General features: G+C 33.3%; 2 protein-coding genes across 3 annotated transcripts; both read right to left on the minus strand.

Annotated features, from left to right (window-relative positions):
• Nucleotides 1-1,980: 1,980 nt before the first annotated feature.
• LOC105348011 (homeobox protein EMX1) lies at nucleotides 1,981-6,371 on the minus strand. The gene is made up of 3 exons (XM_011457272.4): nucleotides 5,633-6,371; nucleotides 4,368-4,531; nucleotides 1,981-2,399 (listed from the first exon to the last, which is right to left on the minus strand). The coding sequence occupies exons 1-3, from the start codon at nucleotides 6,060-6,062 to the stop codon at nucleotides 2,229-2,231; spliced, it is 765 nt and encodes a 254-aa protein (XP_011455574.3). The 5' UTR covers nucleotides 6,063-6,371; the 3' UTR covers nucleotides 1,981-2,228.
• Nucleotides 6,372-15,194: 8,823 nt separating this feature from the next.
• LOC105332249 (swi5-dependent recombination DNA repair protein 1 homolog) lies at nucleotides 15,195-18,616 on the minus strand. 2 transcript variants are annotated; one of them, XM_011434782.4, is made up of 4 exons: nucleotides 18,466-18,616; nucleotides 16,931-16,986; nucleotides 16,071-16,562; nucleotides 15,195-15,558 (listed from the first exon to the last, which is right to left on the minus strand). In XM_011434782.4, exons 1-4 carry the CDS (start codon nucleotides 18,599-18,601, stop codon nucleotides 15,367-15,369), a joined length of 876 nt encoding a protein of 291 aa, XP_011433084.3. In that variant the 5' UTR covers nucleotides 18,602-18,616; the 3' UTR covers nucleotides 15,195-15,366. The 2 variants fall into 2 exon arrangements, with proteins under 2 accessions (XP_011433084.3, XP_034329915.2); XM_034474024.2 differs by lacking the exon at nucleotides 18,466-18,616 and adding an exon at nucleotides 18,138-18,191 and having other exon boundaries at nucleotides 15,197-15,558.
• Nucleotides 18,617-18,709: the final 93 nt, after the last annotated feature.

Below are 18,709 nucleotides of genomic sequence, written 5' to 3' on the forward strand. Positions count from 1 at the left end.
CATACAATATGATATATTCATGCGATTTAACTAAAATACAAATTATAATAAAAGAGGGATTACTAAGATTAAAAATCATATAGGCCTAGTATGTATGACTAAATACATGAAGGTTTAATAAACGCTATAAATTTAATTCCAGATGTTCTGCTTTAACGATATATTTTAAAGTATGTTTGACATTAGTGATAAACTAGAACAGTTATTGATTTGTTCAGAACAAAGAGATGTTGTTTACAACATTCCAATTTACATATAGTATAGGCTGTTTTACTGAATCATTACTAAGTCTTTTCAGTTAATTCATAACAAACAATACAAACATTTCAATAAAATGATTGCAGTGAAAGGGTTAATTGTGGTATAATCCAAGTCTGGGAAACAAGATAAATGCATGCTATAAATATCTAACATTAAGAATGCTTCATTAGAGGTTTTAGGAAACGTACCATTATTAAAATTAATTTTCTTTCAGTGATATCTGATAATGAATGTCATAGATGCAATCATTGAGTTAGATACCTAAGTTTCCCATTAAAGAATCAATTTCAATGAGAAGGCATGTTTTGTTTGTTACACCGATAAATCTAATGATTAATTAAACGTATTTATGTCTTTGCCACATACTAAGTCTTTTGAATGAATAAAAATTTTATGAGATGGAAAACTGATAGTCTCCGATATTCATATCAATTAAATTGGAGCGTAATATGATTTAATTTGTCATCGAGAACTGCCTTATTAGACCGTATAATGAGACATTTGTACTGGGGTTATTGACAGATGGATTCGGTGGCCAGTCGCGTGTAATGAGGCGAGTTAATTAATGACTACTTGCATTCTCTGCAGCCACTGAGTATTTAAATAATTCGAACATTATCAGAAAAAGCTATGATTTCATAGTTATTAGTGTTGTATTGTTTGTTTAGGTTTGGCAATATCCATGTGAATTAAATTAGTTCTCACGCCACGGAGCGATCGGTAGAGATATGGTACTTTATGCTTTTAAATGTCTGGTTTCTAAATATGACCGTTAACAGTTTTCCTCTACACGCAAAGTCACGGTAAAGACCTGAACGATAAGCGACTCAGGGGAGAACTTCCATTGCAATTTGAACTAAAAGGAGTGAAATCAACAGCTTATGAACTGTATCGTTTACTTTCGGATAAACTTATTGTGGTCTTATACCACCAAGAGCGCAGCGTGTTAAATGAATACCAAATTTAATCGCTCGAAATAGAACGATTGCTCCTAATCGTTTTGTTCTTTTAACGAAAATAGCTTCATCATTATTAAATTGAAAATGTTTTATTAGTGTAAAAGACCCCCCCCCCCCCCCCCCGTTTTTATTTTCATCACAAATTTCAAGCTATTTGTCGAAATATGTATACATGTATTATTGTGCCACTCTACTTTTTTGATTCATCTTCCAAATATTGTTTGTGTCTATTTTTCAAAAGAAAAAAATGTTGTTATTTTATAAAAATTATTCCTTGCTTATCAAAATTAAAAAATTACATATAAGGTAACAGCCTTGATTTATTTGTTGATTTAAAATAAGGCTGTTTTCATACGAAATACTGACAGTGTATTAAACTTATGATTCAAATAATTATATTTGTAGATCTAAAGTGAAAATCTTTAAAAAAAAAATTAACAAATATTGTATAATACAAAGAAAATTACATAGGAAACAAAGAATACATTATGTGATTATTAACATATGTAAATAGATATTCTGTAGTCTGCATTTCACAGGACATTTGATTTGAACATATTTTATTGCATTATATATTATAATGGGATTGGGCCCAAGTTATCAAACCTTAATTCGCCCTCTCCCTACATGTTAAACAACAAATACAATACTATTGCAAATACGTCTCAGTTTGTACTTATTACACCAGTACGTAGATATTTGATAAAGACAGGATATTGTGAATCAAAAATGAATTTTAAAAAAAAAACAAGTAGGTGAAAACATCTTATAATATTTATTGAAAATATGGTTACATCCTATTCAATATCACAACAACAAAATTTATATTGAAAACAACATCCAAAATAAGCCTCCATTACTCTTATCCGCACTAAGTTTACACCTAAAAGTCATACTTCACAAAGCATTTCAGTGATAAATGGACAACAAATCCAAAGCAATAATAGAAGAAATGAGAAAAGTAAATGCACCATATACTGCCATTGAAGCAAGCCACTCTCATTATGGTTAAACATCTATATCACTTTCCTCAGACGAAGAATCGTAGCGACAATCGCTTTTCTTCGTCACCTGATCCCTTATCACGTGACTTCTATTTTTAGAAGGGGCCATTGTCATGTCTTCTTCTGCTTTCACTCGCTTGTACTTTGTACGTCTGTTCTGAAACCATACTTTCACCTACAAAATGGAAAGAAGTTTTTAGATTTCTGTGCAAAATTGGTTGTTTTAAAGTTACTTTTGCAATTTCCTGTTACTAGAGTATTAGTATCTGATCAATATTTATTATGTTTTATGTTATGTCAAATTAGATATTTGAATACAATCCACATATTTTTTTCTGAATTTTACAATGTATTATGTATCTTGTTTGGTTTTTTTTGTGTGGTTAAGCTTCTAAATATATATATTTAATGATACTTTTCTGTTCATTTTTTTTTAACATACAGCTTATATATACCTGCATATCTAATAAGGATACAATTTGTTTTATATGTATACACAGCACTTTGCATGTCGGAATGATAAAAACTATTGTTTGTTTTGATGAAAAATATGAAAATGATACCTTAGTTAGAATTATCTTTACTTCAATCTGGGCGGTATTAGTGTTAATGTCCTTTGCCTGTTGAGTGAACCTACTATGGGTGACAGTCATTACGAAGCTAAATTGTCAGTAATGCAAAAACAAAACTCCCTAATTTGGCAAATCGTTTCTGACCTGTGGCCTCTTCTGCTTATCTGGAGTAAACTTTTATTGTTTAAGAAATCCTAAACGTGAAACACCCCACACAAGATGTCACAGGATTACATTAATACAATCCATTAGCATTGTTAGTTTACGCCTCATTTCTTCCAATCAAATGTCGAGATGAAATATACTGCGGTGTCGTGCTCATTGACAGAACCCGTATGATAGTGATCAGAAAATGACAAGTACTACATTGTTTAAACGTGCTATGTATTCCAGTCTGTTACACAAGAACAAGCATAAAAAATAAGTTTTTGCATTTATATCCATAAAAACTTTAGGATTCTTTACAAATGATGGTGTAATAGATGTTGATACACATCAGGTATAGCGAATGTTTGTACATTAAGGGACCATCGAAAAATCCACCATAATGAGGCTAAAAACATAACCAAATTTTTACCAAACGAATATGTTACAGAATAGATTTTTTTTCATTAGAAAAAAATTTAAATTTTCATGGCAAAAATTTTTTTTTTTAAATGTTGTTGCATGGCATTTACAGAAAGGATTAGGTGCAATAAAAAAGTTTACGTGACAAAAGAGACAGACGGAATTTATCATACAAATTCCATGGATCATTTTTTTTTTATATTTCATTTACAGGTAATTCACGAACGTCCTTGGGAAAAATTATTTCATAAATATAAAGCATGTATTGTCTCGAATTTTCGTATTCTTTTTTTTTCTTAGATAGATAAAGATTATACATACCATTTTGTTTTCATTTGAAATATTCAACTACATTTCGTACTTTTTTTAATTGATGAATTCATCTTATTGATTCTAACAATTTAAAATCTATTATAATTATAATCATGAGTAGTTTGTATAGGTTAATCTTTTTTGATTGACATTATTTCCTGCCTTGAAAAATTTAGAGATAAATAAAAATTGCACTTTACAAATATTAATTAATGATATCAATTTATAATCCTAATTGTATATTTTTTTCATTTATTCTACGTTTTAAAATAACAAAAATAGTACATGTATTTTGTCTTTTTTCAATAAAAGAAAAAAATGAAAAACTAATAGATTTTTGTTTTTTATTTTAAGTCCCTGAAATACATAAGTACGAATAAACAATTCCTGACGTAAAACAAATTCAGAATGGGAAAAGATATTGTAAATATTTATTAATTAACATAATTATTTGATGAAATTCTGATCAATGATAAAAATGATGTTTTATTTGAAATTTGATCTAGGTTTTATTGGACTTAGTGCAAATGATAAATGCTCATAGATATAAAATAAAACTACTATATCCATTAGACATATTTATCATTATTTTTAAATCAACAATTTCATAATATATCTGGTAAAGTATGAGCCCTGGAACGTTCCATTATGTGTCAGAGTTTAAGTGTCAATGAAAGGCAATGACATTTTACCTGCGTTTCACTGAGGCCTAATTTAAGAGCCAGTTCTTTTCTCTCTTGGCCCACCACGTAATGGTTCTTCTCAAACGCATGCTCTAACTGTAGGAGCTGTGTAGGGGAAAAAGCTGTTCTTATTCGCTTGGATTTCCGAAGATTTGGTAGCAAAAGGGACGAATCTAAATGTAATAACCAAAGTAAAGTTTTTAAAAAATTAAATTTATGTGAAAAAAAAATCAACTAAAAACCAAAAAAATTATTCCAGAAAATTACGAAGAAATAAAAAAATCAAACAATGCACACACGACAAGTTTAACATGCACAATACGGCTTTACAAATCTAGATCTCAGCTGTATTCATTTCTATATTTTTTCTCTTTTTGTGCATGTCAATCCTTTAATTTTCAAGCCGAATTGTGTCTTTATGAATCATAGCACATTGAAAAATTCGGTGAAGTAGGTTCAATTTTTTAATAACCGTCACTCTTTGATAATAGCCTTCAAACATGTTCACTTTTAACCTTTCAGTTTATTCATCAGTTCAGCCTTCTGAATAAAATGGGAATAATTGACTTCATACCTGTGTTTTTAAAAGGTAAATAGAATTATAAACTTGAGTAATTGTATTTACATGGTCAAGTTAATGAAATTATATGTTATATGTCTGGCATTTTGATACTGTTAATGCTCTGTAGAAAAAATGATGGCATTTGAGGACAAGTGAGACATTAAAGTGGCCTTGATTTGTTGATATATGAGGCAAAGGTAGAATTATTTCACTAACAAGTTTGTTGTCATTTGGGAATCTCCGTTCACATACGGCCCAATTTTTTGAGTAAGTTTAAAACTTTAAAATTCAATTCGATACTAGTATTAAAAAAGGGTGAATTCAGTCTAGCTCATATCAATGATTTTATTTTATGAATCATACTTCAACGATTCAAACCAAAGAAGTTTTCTGTTTTCTTGAAAAAAAAGAAGCTAAAATTCAAGTTCAATTTATTCACTGTAACCAACATAGTTGTATAAAAGGAACAAATATGAAAAATACACAAAAACAAGCCATCTGAGGCACATACATTGATGCATAGTACAGCATAGTACATAGCATGTGACAACGGAGAGAGAGAGAAAACGGAAAATAGGTTACATATAATTGTGCTTAACAATTTGATATAAAGGAGTAGATAGTAAGAACAGAAATGGGGAACGGACAATATCAGTAACACATGTAATAGAAATAAATGCACAGTCTTCTCAGACTTTTGACAATAACTTACCTATGAAGCGCGAGAGTGGTCCCTGACTTGGATAGCGGTACTGCCATGGAGAAAGGGGGTCGTGGTACCTAGGGGCCCCCCAATATCTCACTCGACAATGCCCTAGTTGCTCATTCTGTCTCTGCAAAAGCACTTCCCTTTGCCGCTCAGAAATAAACCCAAATGTATGCTCAGAGTCATAGTCACTTTTCCCATATGCATGAAGACTGTCATCCCTCAGGTTAAGGGTAGAGTAAGAGATCCGGTCAATTTGATTTCTCTCGAAATCAGCTCGTCCTTCTGTCACAATTTTGCCCTCTCCTTTGGGGTCTGTCTTGCACAAAGTTTCATTTTGCGTTGTATTTTCGTTGTCTTTAGGTTCTGCTACAGTCTCTTTGATGCCAAGTAGCGAATCGATGGAAAAGGGGTTCGATTTTGGAGAAATTAACATTCTCCTAAACGCGACTTGGCGGGGTCACTCGGAAAGAATAGCTTAAGAAAAGCGATCACATCATTTTATCATTTTAAAGACATATATCCGTTGTAAAATCACAATAATACGCTCATGCATCAAAAGTAACAGGAAATCGAAACTATTGGTGGAAAACACCAAGCACAAATTGACGGGTATTAATTATTATACGTTGTCAAACCCTCCGCTCCGGGTCAGCGGAGAAGGACAAAATTCGTTTGGCCCGTCGTCTCGTGTGGTTCAGATGATTTGACTAAACTGCGGGATATTAATAGTTAAAATAGTCCCTCCTTCTGAAGTTAATATGAAAGTATGGAAAACTTTGTAAAGTCGCCCATTGTAATAGACCTGGGTTATTAATTGTATACAGACACGCATGCTTTTGACATTTTCATTTAATTTTAATTGCTTGATAATTTATTGGTAAAATTATGCTTTTAAAGACTTGACATTAAAAGAATACAAATAACCCCAATGCATTCATTTTGTTCATAATAGCTTTAGGAGGGCGATCTCACAGGCCATATATTAAAGCTTAATGTGAAACCGTACCCGCCGCAAAACCTAATGTTGCCCACAATTTTAATACCCCCCTTTTACACCGGCAAGTACCTTGTAAACGAATAGGGCGATAAATTTCGCTTGAATGAAAAAAATAAACATCGTGCAACACATATCACACACTAATTCGTATCTGGTAAAAGATAATTTCCCTACGAAAGAAAAAGAAGATATAAATGTAATTATGTGTGCTCTCTTTCTTAATCGCGCGCGCGCGAGAGAGAGAGAGAGAGAGAGAGAGAGAGAGAGAGAGAGAGAGAGAGAGAGAGATGTTAATTAATAGTGTAACCTTTAACATTATGCTGAGAAATGGATGGTCATGGCCATTTTTAGACTGAACAAATCTCTTTAAGAGGAAGATCTCTGTATAAAGATACAGGGAAACAGTAAAATTTAATAAAGTTAAAATGTATGGATTTTTTCTTTACTTAACAATAGTTTAAAAATAAAACAAAACCATTAAAAAATTGAGGTAGATCTGATGGCTATTTGTTGACAAACCAGCTTCCTTAGATAAATCATTCATAGTAACATAATTAACACATATCAGTATTTTTTCTATAAAATTTTGAAAATTTACCTGTAGTTTTATGCTGATACCCAAATGATTATGTGTTAAAATGGACCAGCTAAAAAAGTGAAAAACAAAAATAATCACACTTTAAAAACACTTTTAATATAAAATCGATTATTAGGGGAAAATGAAACTTCTTAAGCGAATCTGGGGAAGGAATTAATATTTGAAAAAAAAAAAACAATGCTATTAATGAAATGGGTATTCTTTTAGAAGAAGGATATACATACTTGAACAAATATATATATATATATCCCTGACCCTTGGTTCACAGTATGCTATTGACATTTCATGCTACGGCCAGGCAAAATAAAAAAAAACCCATTATAAACTCTTGTCTTCCTTTTTTTTTTACTCTTAATTACATATGACACGAATATTGTCAACATGAATTCACGTTTCAAAACTGCACTGATACAAAGGAGAAAATGGTTTTTTTGATTTACTGTTAGTTTAGAGAGGAAATTAAGGAGATATTCCTGGTTTTGGTACACAAAGCAGTTTTTTTGTTTTGGTTTTTTTTTCGATTATTAATGTTTGTTTGTTTCTCTCTTTTTTTTTCTTTATTTTTTTTTTTGCATAAGATTGAAAGTAAGTATTCACTAATGTGATTTGGAAATTACGATCGAGAAAAAATAGATCTTCCTTGGCGGCTGGTACAATAGTATGCCCATGTACATATCATGAAGTTATTGCTAATAACGGCAAAAATACACTGTAGTGGAATGCCTTTGATATGGATACGCCTGTGATACCTATGTCGGGTTAGATGTTTCAACATTAATGGCTGTGTAAATTCAACCAGTCTTTTTATATTGGGGCACCCCGGGTCCTGATGTCAATCGATTTTAAATTACGCTAAGTATTCCAAAGTAGGGCCCGCTTTGTTTGTCTCATTGGGAAATGATTGCGGTACGAAGACTTCACTTGACACCTAAGGATCACTGCACGGTCCAAGTCAATCATTAGCCTTTGCAAGTCTTGTCGAAGAAGTCTAAAGATGGCTAACATCAAACCAATTATGTTTCCTTAAAAGAACATTAGAAACTCTAATTATCTGTCAGTCTACCGGGGCTTAATTTTCTGCAAAGTGTGGGAACTTGATCCGTAAAAACAACATGGAGTACATAGAAATTATCAAAGTCAACTACAAGTGCTGATAAATTGATAGCTTTGATGGTCGATGGTTAATATCGCATTAGTCATGTTTCTAAATAGTCCCGGCTAAATAGTGTCAAGTGCAGGCCGTGGACACTGCACAGGGGCCCGCGGAATAACAAATCGTTTGAGGAATCATGTCCACCCCCTAACGATCTCCTTGATTTGCGGCTTACAGCGACGGAGAATCGAACTTGTCTTGTTCTGTATAATATTGACGTTTTTTCCTTGACCGGAAGTGGACGCCATAAGCACGATTCTAACAGCCCAACACTTCATCTTGGTCTTATACTTAAATATTTTTAAGATTTCAAATAACAGCAATTAATTTAAAAAAACCAAGAGTTTCTTTTCAATAAGAAATGTAGAGGTTCATACAATATAAACAAAAGACTGCAGATTTTCTCGATATTAATTATGTAAATTACGCTTATTTAATTAGAATTTTACATTAAGATGACAGGATTCCTGTGATAGAGTTCAAACAAAATATATGGCCGTTATATTGGTATGGGGCGTTGGTGTTCCATAGCATATTTGGTGCATTAATCAGTCACGAAGGGGAAAGAAAAATCTAAGATTCAAAATTTGAAGAAAAAAGACACAAGAGGGTGACTAAGTGCGCTGTTTGTAATGTCCCCAAGTAAAAAATAAAGCATCTGAAGACATTAAAATTACCTTTGTTGTAAATAGGCACCCTTAACAATACAAGTGGGGAAAAAAAATTTAAAAATTACACAGCTTCATAATGATATAATTGAGGGGATTCAATGGAGCTGTGCGTGATCCGCGATTGTCAATAAACATTTAGGATGAGTTGTGTAATTTCCACGTGTGAGTTCTTTGTGTGGAGCAAATGGTATATTACAGCAATTAACTGTTACCGGCCAATAGATTACATCATTCAAAACAGAGGGAATGCCAAATCACAAATACATCTAAAACGAGCTATTAGATAATTGAGTAAATACTCAGAAACACCTCAATTGAAGTGCTGCATGAGAAGCCTATTTCAGTTTAATTGTAATTCCATTTGTTTTTCCTAAAAAAAAAAAAAATGGGGGGAGCAAGCGAGACAACTGAAACCAACATTTTTTTTTTTACAAAACAATCCCGCACAAAAGAAAAGGATTCTATAATTAATGTTTGGTGGAATTTCAATTGAAACCTTTTAAATATATTTGATTCGTTTATCAAGCAGCATTGCAAATGGTAGAAGCATTTGATGCCAATTACATGAATTAGTTCACTTCATTAAGAAGTGATGAGCTCTATTTTCAAAAATTAAAACAAATATAGAATACTTTATGACCAAGTTAATGTGTCAAACATAATTTCATTTGCTGTTCAAAGCTCATCTGCATTAAATTTTCAACTCATGATGGACCTGTTTTGTTACTTTAATTGCACACAAAATTGCAATACACTGTACATGTATTCGTCTCATGCAATGCTATACAGTACGTTAGTCTCTCTGGGTTTTGTTAACCGTTTTACTGCTTGCGTCTGTACATACCCTCTCATTTCTTTGCAGTATTAATTCGCCAGTTCGATGAAATTTGTTATATCTACTTATAATAATACAAAAGACAAATAGTGCAACATACAAAAAATATTTATCTCGTTAGTTACGATAATAGAAAGGATCTGTGGTTACAAAATAACCATCTCGTGAAAACAAGAAAACATCTCGCACAACTAATAAAACCTCGTAATTACGAGTTACCTATTTCGTTTTTACGATTTCTTCCCTCATTTTACGGAATAATCATGATATGCATACATATGATATTATGTATCTTAGATTTGGACACAATTTTAGCTCAAAATTTGAATTTTATTTTTCCAATTTTAATGTTTAGAATGATTAACATGGGTACTTTTAATGCTTCATCAAAATTAAAGTCAAATATTGAGCTATATAGTGTAGCGGCTTAGGTCAAAATTTCAGCAAGATATTTCACTTGTGGAGACAAGCACCAAATTTTGCATGAAGATTCCTTGAACATCACTTGATTAAAAATATCGTTGGCCATTCAAGTTTTGGCCTTTTTAAAGATGGTCGCCTCTTATTTCAAAATGGCGTCTTTTTCATAATGTTTTCATGATACTTAAAATATTTCCGGGTAATATTTTTATTTTCTGTGAAATTATGAAAAAGAATTTGTTGTATGATATAATTTGAGGTTCATTCCAAATATGAACATTCTGCGCATGCGTTTAAAAACATGCTGCAGTTTAGTTTTGAATGTACATGCTCTAATTGTCTGAGTAGTTGCAGCTGCAAAGAGCAATGCAAAATAATTCGGACTTGAAACATTTGCAATTCCCAGAACAACTAATATTACATCAACATTTCAGTTGTTTTTGACATGAAGCCGCAATTTGTGGTAAGGATGTCCCTTGTAACACCGAAAAACCGCAATCTTTATCCCAACCCCATCTGGAAGATGGGATGGTGTGGTTTGTCACTTACATAGCGACTGACCCAGTGTATGTTCAGCTTGCAATACAGATCTCTTAATTAGCTCTACAAGAGCAGCTCTTAAGGGATCGAGGGATGCCATTGTATGGTCGCTGCTTACGAGCAAAGAGGTCAAGGCGCGTGTCATTTACTTTATTGGCAGTGCTGGACCGAACGTAGATGATGACTACAAGTTCTTCTAGTTGATTGATTATATGTTCTGTCACACCGTCACAAGGAAAACTTAAGAAACTGAAAACCTCTGTAACGTTCTCAAACACATTCAGCATGCCATGCTTGACAGTCATTTTACCTGTCCCAACAAATGCGGAATCTGTATCACAATTCGTGTATGCATGAAAAAATGACAGTGCATTTGATCTTGGACCATGTGATCTAACAATGTCATTAATTGGTATCCATCACAAATCCAACGTTTCAGAGGTATTTAGATTCTTAAGGTTTCCTTGTGACAGTGTGACAGAACATATGATCAATTCGCAGACATCATGTACGTTCAGTCCAGCACTGCCAATAAAGTAAATGACACGCGCCTTGACCTCTTTGCTCGTAAGCAGCGACCATACAATGGCATCCCTCGATCCCTCAAGAGCTGCTCTTGCAGAGCATATTAAGAGATCTGTATTGCAAGCCGAACATAGTACATTAAGTCAGTCACTATGCAAGTGACAAACCTCACCATTCCTTCCAGATGGGGTTGGGATTAAGATTGCGGTTTTGGGATTTCACACTGGACATCCTTACCACCAATTGCGGCTTCATGTCAAGAACTACTGAATTATGTAATATTAGTTGTTCTGGGAATTGCAAATGTTTCAAGTCCGAATTATTTGCATTGCTCTTTGCAGCTGCAACTGCTCAGACGATTAGATCATGTACATTCAAAACTAAACTGCAGCATGTTTTTAAACGCATGCGCAGAATGTTCATATTTGGAATGAACCTCAAATTACATCATGCAACAAACTCTTCTTCATTATTTCACAGAAAATGAAAATATTACCCAGAAATATTTAAAATATCATAAAAACATTATGAAAAAAAAGACGCCATTTTGAAATAAGAGGCGGCCATCTTAAAAATGACCAAAACTTGAATGGCCAACGATATTTTTTAATCAAATAATGTTCAATGAACCTTCATGCAAAATTTGGTGCTTGTCTCCTCAAGTGAAATATTTCCCCCACTATCCGCTACACTAATAAGCAAGATACAGAGTTTGAAAATCTTTGTTTTGTAAAGAAATCTCGAGCTTTGTTATGGTTTACATATGTGTTTTATTGGTATAAGTCTCAATTAATTTCAATTTCTTTATTGCAAAAGACATACGTCTTATAGCACTCATAAGGTGAACATTACAAAATATAGGCAAAAAGGGACGGTCAGTACTTATAAATCTTTTAGTTTGTGTACAAACTCATTTGTTTACAGAATAATTTGTGTTTGGAGAATGACATACAGGTCACTGAAAAATATACACACAAAAATAACACATAAATATTATAAATATATTGATAGTAATAACAATTGAAATCAGCAAATGTCACAATATAGTTGTTTTTTCTGTTTATCATATTATCTATGAACAAATTGAATCAGTATACCTTGTTTGCCACCAGTCATTTGGTCAAAGAAATGGTAATTCCATACTTTACATTATTTGTAAACAAATATAAGACTCGAGCCTTGTTTACATAACAATGATTTCTTACCTCTGTATCTTTCTTAAAACTTGACTTCTAAAATTCAAATTTTGGTCAATCATTCAAAATGAGCAAATAAACCATTTTTTACATAAAAAAAAGAAAAAGAAAATTTTGATCTAAAATCGTGTCCAAGTCCCTTTAAACCATTTTGTTTATAGGAAGCCTGATATAACCCCCATGCCCTGGTAAAGGAAGGGTGGTGATACGAGGGACCCCCCCCCCTCCCGCTCCGGAAAATTCAAACATATTAAAATTTACATAGTAATATCGTAATATTACCAAAAATTGGCCTCGAAAAAATACCCCCCCCCCGACAAACACAATTATCCCTTGGACCACCCCCCCCCCCCTGGACAAATTTTCTGGATCCGCGCATGAACCCAACACTTTTGAGACTTTTTTTCTCAAATCATCAGAACTTTAACCTTACGAGATTCGAACTCACAATCCATCAGACAGGTAGGGTAATTACTAATCACAATATAAGAATAATTTGTGAATAATGGAGATAAGTCAGTTTGATATTATCTTCCTCCCCGTTAGAATTCTATCTACCCTTACCCTCCTTCGCTTTCTATTTGCCCCCCCCCCTCCTCCTCCCATCATTCTACCTGCCCATTCCTCCTCGTCATTCTATGGGCTCTCTCCTACGTACCTTGATTATACATGCCCTCTCTGTCCTGACATTCAACCTGTCCCATCTCCTTCTATTATATGTACCCGCCCCCTTTCCTCTCCCTCACTCTACCTGCCCCCCCCCCCCTCCCGTAATTCTACATGCTCCTCTCCCCTCCCCCTCCTTCCCCGTAATGCAAGCCTTATAACGCCATTTGCTCAGAAAAGATGAAAATTCCTCGAGTAGTCTAGTTTTATGTTTGTTCAAGGGTGGGCCACAATGCGGTATCAAATGTTTACATAGGAATATATACGGGAAAAAATTTGAAATCTTTCTCTCAAAATTAATTGGCCAGTTATCAGAGGTTATCAAAGCAGGGTGTGTAGACTAGACTCAAGTTAGACCAAGTTTTGGGCACGATTTGTAATGGACTTACCCGGTAGTACAAAGAGATATATAGGGGGAAACCTTTAAAAACTTCTCAAAAATGATATACCTAAATAAGTTGAAAATTTTGTGGAAACATCCTCAACAAATTAGATTCAATTAGTTCAAATCATAATCCCTGGAAGTTGAGTGTGGGGCCACCATGGGGTATCAAATTTTTACATAAGATTATATATGTATAAGCATGTGTAGGAAAAAAGCTTCCCAAGAACTTCAAGGCTGTCATTTATAATATTACTATACAAGCATAGCGTTAATTCTTAATTGTTCAAATTGTAACCGCCGGATAATTATGGGGCATCCTTTTCATTCATTTATTTCAATCTCAACATCATTGCACAATGGTACACAGAGATTATAATGATACAATATGTGGTATTTCTTACTAATTAACAATGCATGCGTAAGAGAGAGAGAGAGAGAGAGAGAGAGAGAGAGAGAGAGAGAGAGAGAGAGAGAATACACAACACAAATGTAAAGTATGGAGGTTCTAACTTCATCAGAATGGGCATTAGAAATGTTGATACGTGGTATATAATTTAACTATGCAAATCAACAAAGTTCATATTCTAGATTGTTTAAATTGTGACATTTGGACTAATATTGGGGTCCCAAATAGGAAATCAAAGTATATGATAGCAATACAGTTTAGATTTTCTTTGAATTGTTCAAACCATAGCCCTCCTAACTAATACTGCGATCTATGGAGATGTTAAAAAACATGTACCAGAAAAGTCTTTAAACACATTTTCAAGATCTTCAATGGAATACTATTATGTATTATAGCATCTTGGTATTGTTATTGTTCTGAATTGCTGAGAAACAACACTGTTGCCAAAAGTGGGATAAATGATTAATATACACGAATACCTGGATATAATCTAATTCTTTGTTGTTTATATACTCCACTTCATCATCCTGATATTTTTGTATTTAACTTTATAAAGCTGCTTTGATGAAAGTTTTGACCATTGTCCGGTGAGCGATGTGGCATCAGAGCCTTATGTTTATATAAACAAAAAATAAAAGAATTAAAACTCTGGTATCCAGGGGTTTTACAAAGATTTAGCATGTCTGCTGTGTTGTACTGAATAACAGTTTTTAACAGCATGGTTAAACAATTAATGGTACAGTATGTTAACATAACTTTTGATAATTGATTTTTTCAGAATTAATGCCGAATTTATTAAAATTATAAAAATTAAATTAAAGACTTGCATAACATTATTGATCTAGATACCGTTTATTCAAACATAATTATGTGTATTCATGAATGATAAAAGATCTCATATATATTAAACTCAAAAAGAGAACTCTTTAGATGTATGTATTTTTTAAATATAAAAATCATGCACATCATACTGGAGTCCATATTAGTATAATTACATGTAACACTACATGTACCCTAGTCATACTGAGCATTCAGTGATGATAGGTATATGAATAATTGTAGTGAAAATAAAAAAATCTACACTTTTTAAATTGCATGTAGTTTTTTCTTGGAACTATTTACTTGTACTGAATAATTTATACGTCAATCTTATCAGTCAAAAACAATAAAAACATGAAATTTTTCTTCTCAAGTAGTTGCTACTTTTCTTTATTTTTAAGCATGAAAAATAACAAATTAAAAAAAAAAACAATGCACAACAACAACAAAATGAATCAAGTCAAGTATTTCATACATAAATATAAAAAAGCTTTCTCTGCAGTGCGAGATATGACAGTGGCCATTTTCATTCTGTGTATGCAGTAAATGATTGGTCATCCTTGTTATAGCCAATCATACTGTGGTCTATGCCCAGGTGATCTATCAGCTCTGTCAGCTCGGGGTGGGGCTCAGGCATCAGGTTCAGTAGATCCACTAGCCCTTCCTGACAAACTTGGTACCACTTTCTTATCAACTCCTCCATCTTTTCAAGGTCATGCTAAAAAAAACTGAGAAAAATTAATATAAGTCTATTTCTGCAATGATATATCTATATTAAACAAATTCAACCATGTATTTAAGTTATTTAACATTAAATTACATTGTGCGTGAATGGGGGTGGGGCCAGGGTATGGGGAATTCCCCTGCCTATAATGACTTACTTACCTGGCTAATATTGCATTTCAAACACAATCTTGCTATAAGCTAGACCCCCAGACCCCTCTTCTACATGTTTATTTCTTCCTTCTACTTCAATTTCTAGAGACAACCCTAATTCTATTACATGTACCAGTATTACTGTTACTGTATTCACATATCATTGAGAACTATCTACCAATTAACAGATAAAACTACTAGTTTCTTGAACCAATTGTAATAGAATGAAATTCAAAAGCTAATTTGACAACTTGAAAACTTACAGTTCTATTGCCCTTTTTGTGAACAGGCCTTGTTAAAAGCAATACACATTAATTCAAACAATTTCAAGCAGTGGCCTGAGAAATTACAAACCTTGTTTTCATAAAACTGGACAAGTCTCAGCTTCCTCAGCACATCTTCCTTTTCCTTTATTGATGCCTGAAGCTGTTGTGTCCTTTTATCCTGCTCCTGTCTTTCACTGTCGGCAGACTCATTCATAATACTAGAGGAAGCCATCTTGTCACAGACCGGGTGATCCTGGGAAAAGTCTAATCTGTGTGGTCTAACTAATCCCGACACAGCGGTCTTGTGTCCAGAATCAGGATCAGATGTGTGCAGTTTTTTTGTGTCAACTGAACAGTATGAAGGACTAAGGAAATCCATAGATTTAGAATTCGCACTGACTGAAACTGGGCTTTGTTCTTCACCTTTTTCTTTCTCAAGAGTCTGTTTGGTGCCATGTTGCTCAGCAGTGGCTAGCAGAGGGGAGGTGAAATGTGTCCTTCTTTGTGCATTCTGTCCCATCACCGGAGAGGAATGGTATCTGCCACATCGTTTTAATCTTTCTTTCAAACCAGAGCTCATCTGAGAACATCAGTGGAAAAATCATATCATTTTTACAGATTATCTTACAAAATATAGGTAAAACATACCAAGTAGTGATAACAAATACAGTAAAACACGCTTATAACGAAGTCCGAGGGACGGGTGATTTTGCTTTGTTATAAGCATAATTCGTTATATCCGTCAAGTTTACTACAAGTAATCAGGTCACAGGGAATGAAAATCACTTTGCTGTAAGCATCAATTCATTATAAGCGTGTTCGCTATAATTATAACCGTGTTTTACGGTTACATTGTTCATTTAAGTAAAAACATTGTACATGTTACATGTACATCTGTTTATAATTGTAACATGATTATTCATAGAGGCATACATGTCAAAAGACTACCTGAGATGAGGAGCGATGTGGGGTCAAATGGTTTTCCTCTGTCATTATGTCATCTTCTGAAAAAAAGATACAATTATACAAACTGCCTGCTATGTAATTATCTACAGTATCATCATTCATCACAATTTAATTTTTTCCACTATTCTACTGTTTTTTTTCAAATTGTGCAGTTAAAGATATTGGGAAGGACTCTTTAATTTGTCAATTAAGTCTGGTATGGCAATACTGAATACAAGTTAAACTAATAAATTGGCTCCAAAATTTCCATTCTGATTGCTAATATATACTACAAATAAAGAATTAGAAAATGACCAAATTCCCTGATGCAGTAGTCTTGTGTAACAAAGCTTAGTAAGTTGAAAGCTGTACCATATGTAAAGGTAACATCCAAGACTTTTTAATTTTTTAATTGGCATGCATGTTATATATATGTATTTGCATGTTCTCCTACTTTTTGACTAATCTTTTCTTAAGCAGTATAACAATTTTTTTACATACAAATGATGTTTCAGGCCAAATGTATACCGTATTTGTTCTACACTAAACAAATGAGTGCAATTGTTTTTCACTTGACCTGTGAGCTAGATTATAGGAATATTGACAGTAGAGTCCAGAAATGAGGCCATGTTGTATTTTAAATAAAATTGATCTTTTTAAAAGATCATAAATTCAATGTACATTAATGTATGTGACTTCTGGCATGCATTTCATTTCAATCTTTTTTAAAATGTCCCATCAAGAAATGTCAGCGTAAGTTACTCCCCCCAGTGGTAAATATCATAAATAGCCTTTGTCTTCAGAAAAATGTAATCAGAAATGAACAAAAAATGACTTCCATTTGGTGGTAAAATACACGTAGGTAAACCATATAAGTGTTTGACAATCAAATAGGGGTCAAACCACCAAACAGAGCTCTGCCTAAACTGTTTCACCTGTGTTATTTTAGGCCTACAACACTTGCAAATGGCTTCGCAGTCTTATCAATAAATTCGCTCAATATTCAGTTGTGTTAAAAGTACCGGTAATATAAATTTGGGACATTGGAATTCTTAAATTCACCCGCTGACAACGAAAGCGAAAATTAAACGGGGGCGAACCTTTTCCCGCTATATACAGGTACTAGCCAATTTGAACACAAACATACGATTGACTGATTTCTCCCATCTAGAAAATCAATGCAGTCTGACATATAAAACATTATACTAACGTCATGCGTATGGCTGGTGTCACAAAACTCTCACAACATATCCTAGTATATTTGATTACATGTATGTCTGATAAATGACTACATCCATGACTATTCTCTTTTGAGAAGTGGACAGGCATAGCCTACATGCCTGTCCACTTCTCAAAAGAGATACATCCATGACATCTGTAGTATATTGTACGTGGCCATATAAATTATAGCCAGCTGATTGGTGTTTTGACCAATGCCTATTGGTGTTCGAAGATTAAACCAGAGACATAAACATGTTATTTATGTCTCTGATTAAACTCATTATGCAAAATTGTGTTTCGAAATGTATCTTTCTAACCTGTGCATTCTTCTTGAAATGTTCGATGTTGAAATCTGTTTTCATTTTTGACTTTGCCGCAAAAATCAATGTTAATATGAAACACATTCACTCCATCATGCAAGGCCTTTTTCAAAACGTTTTTCTGACGCCCCATTTTCGATGATTTTAACATCCATTAAGGGTATTAAAAACACAATTTTCAAAGTAACTTACTACATGTATCGCACAACATCACTAACTGTTTATATATTGTTTATCTTTG

The sequence above is a fragment of the Magallana gigas genome, chromosome 8, assembly GCF_963853765.1.
Source record: "Magallana gigas chromosome 8, xbMagGiga1.1, whole genome shotgun sequence".
Classification (NCBI taxonomy): Eukaryota; Metazoa; Mollusca; class Bivalvia; order Ostreida; family Ostreidae; genus Magallana; species Magallana gigas.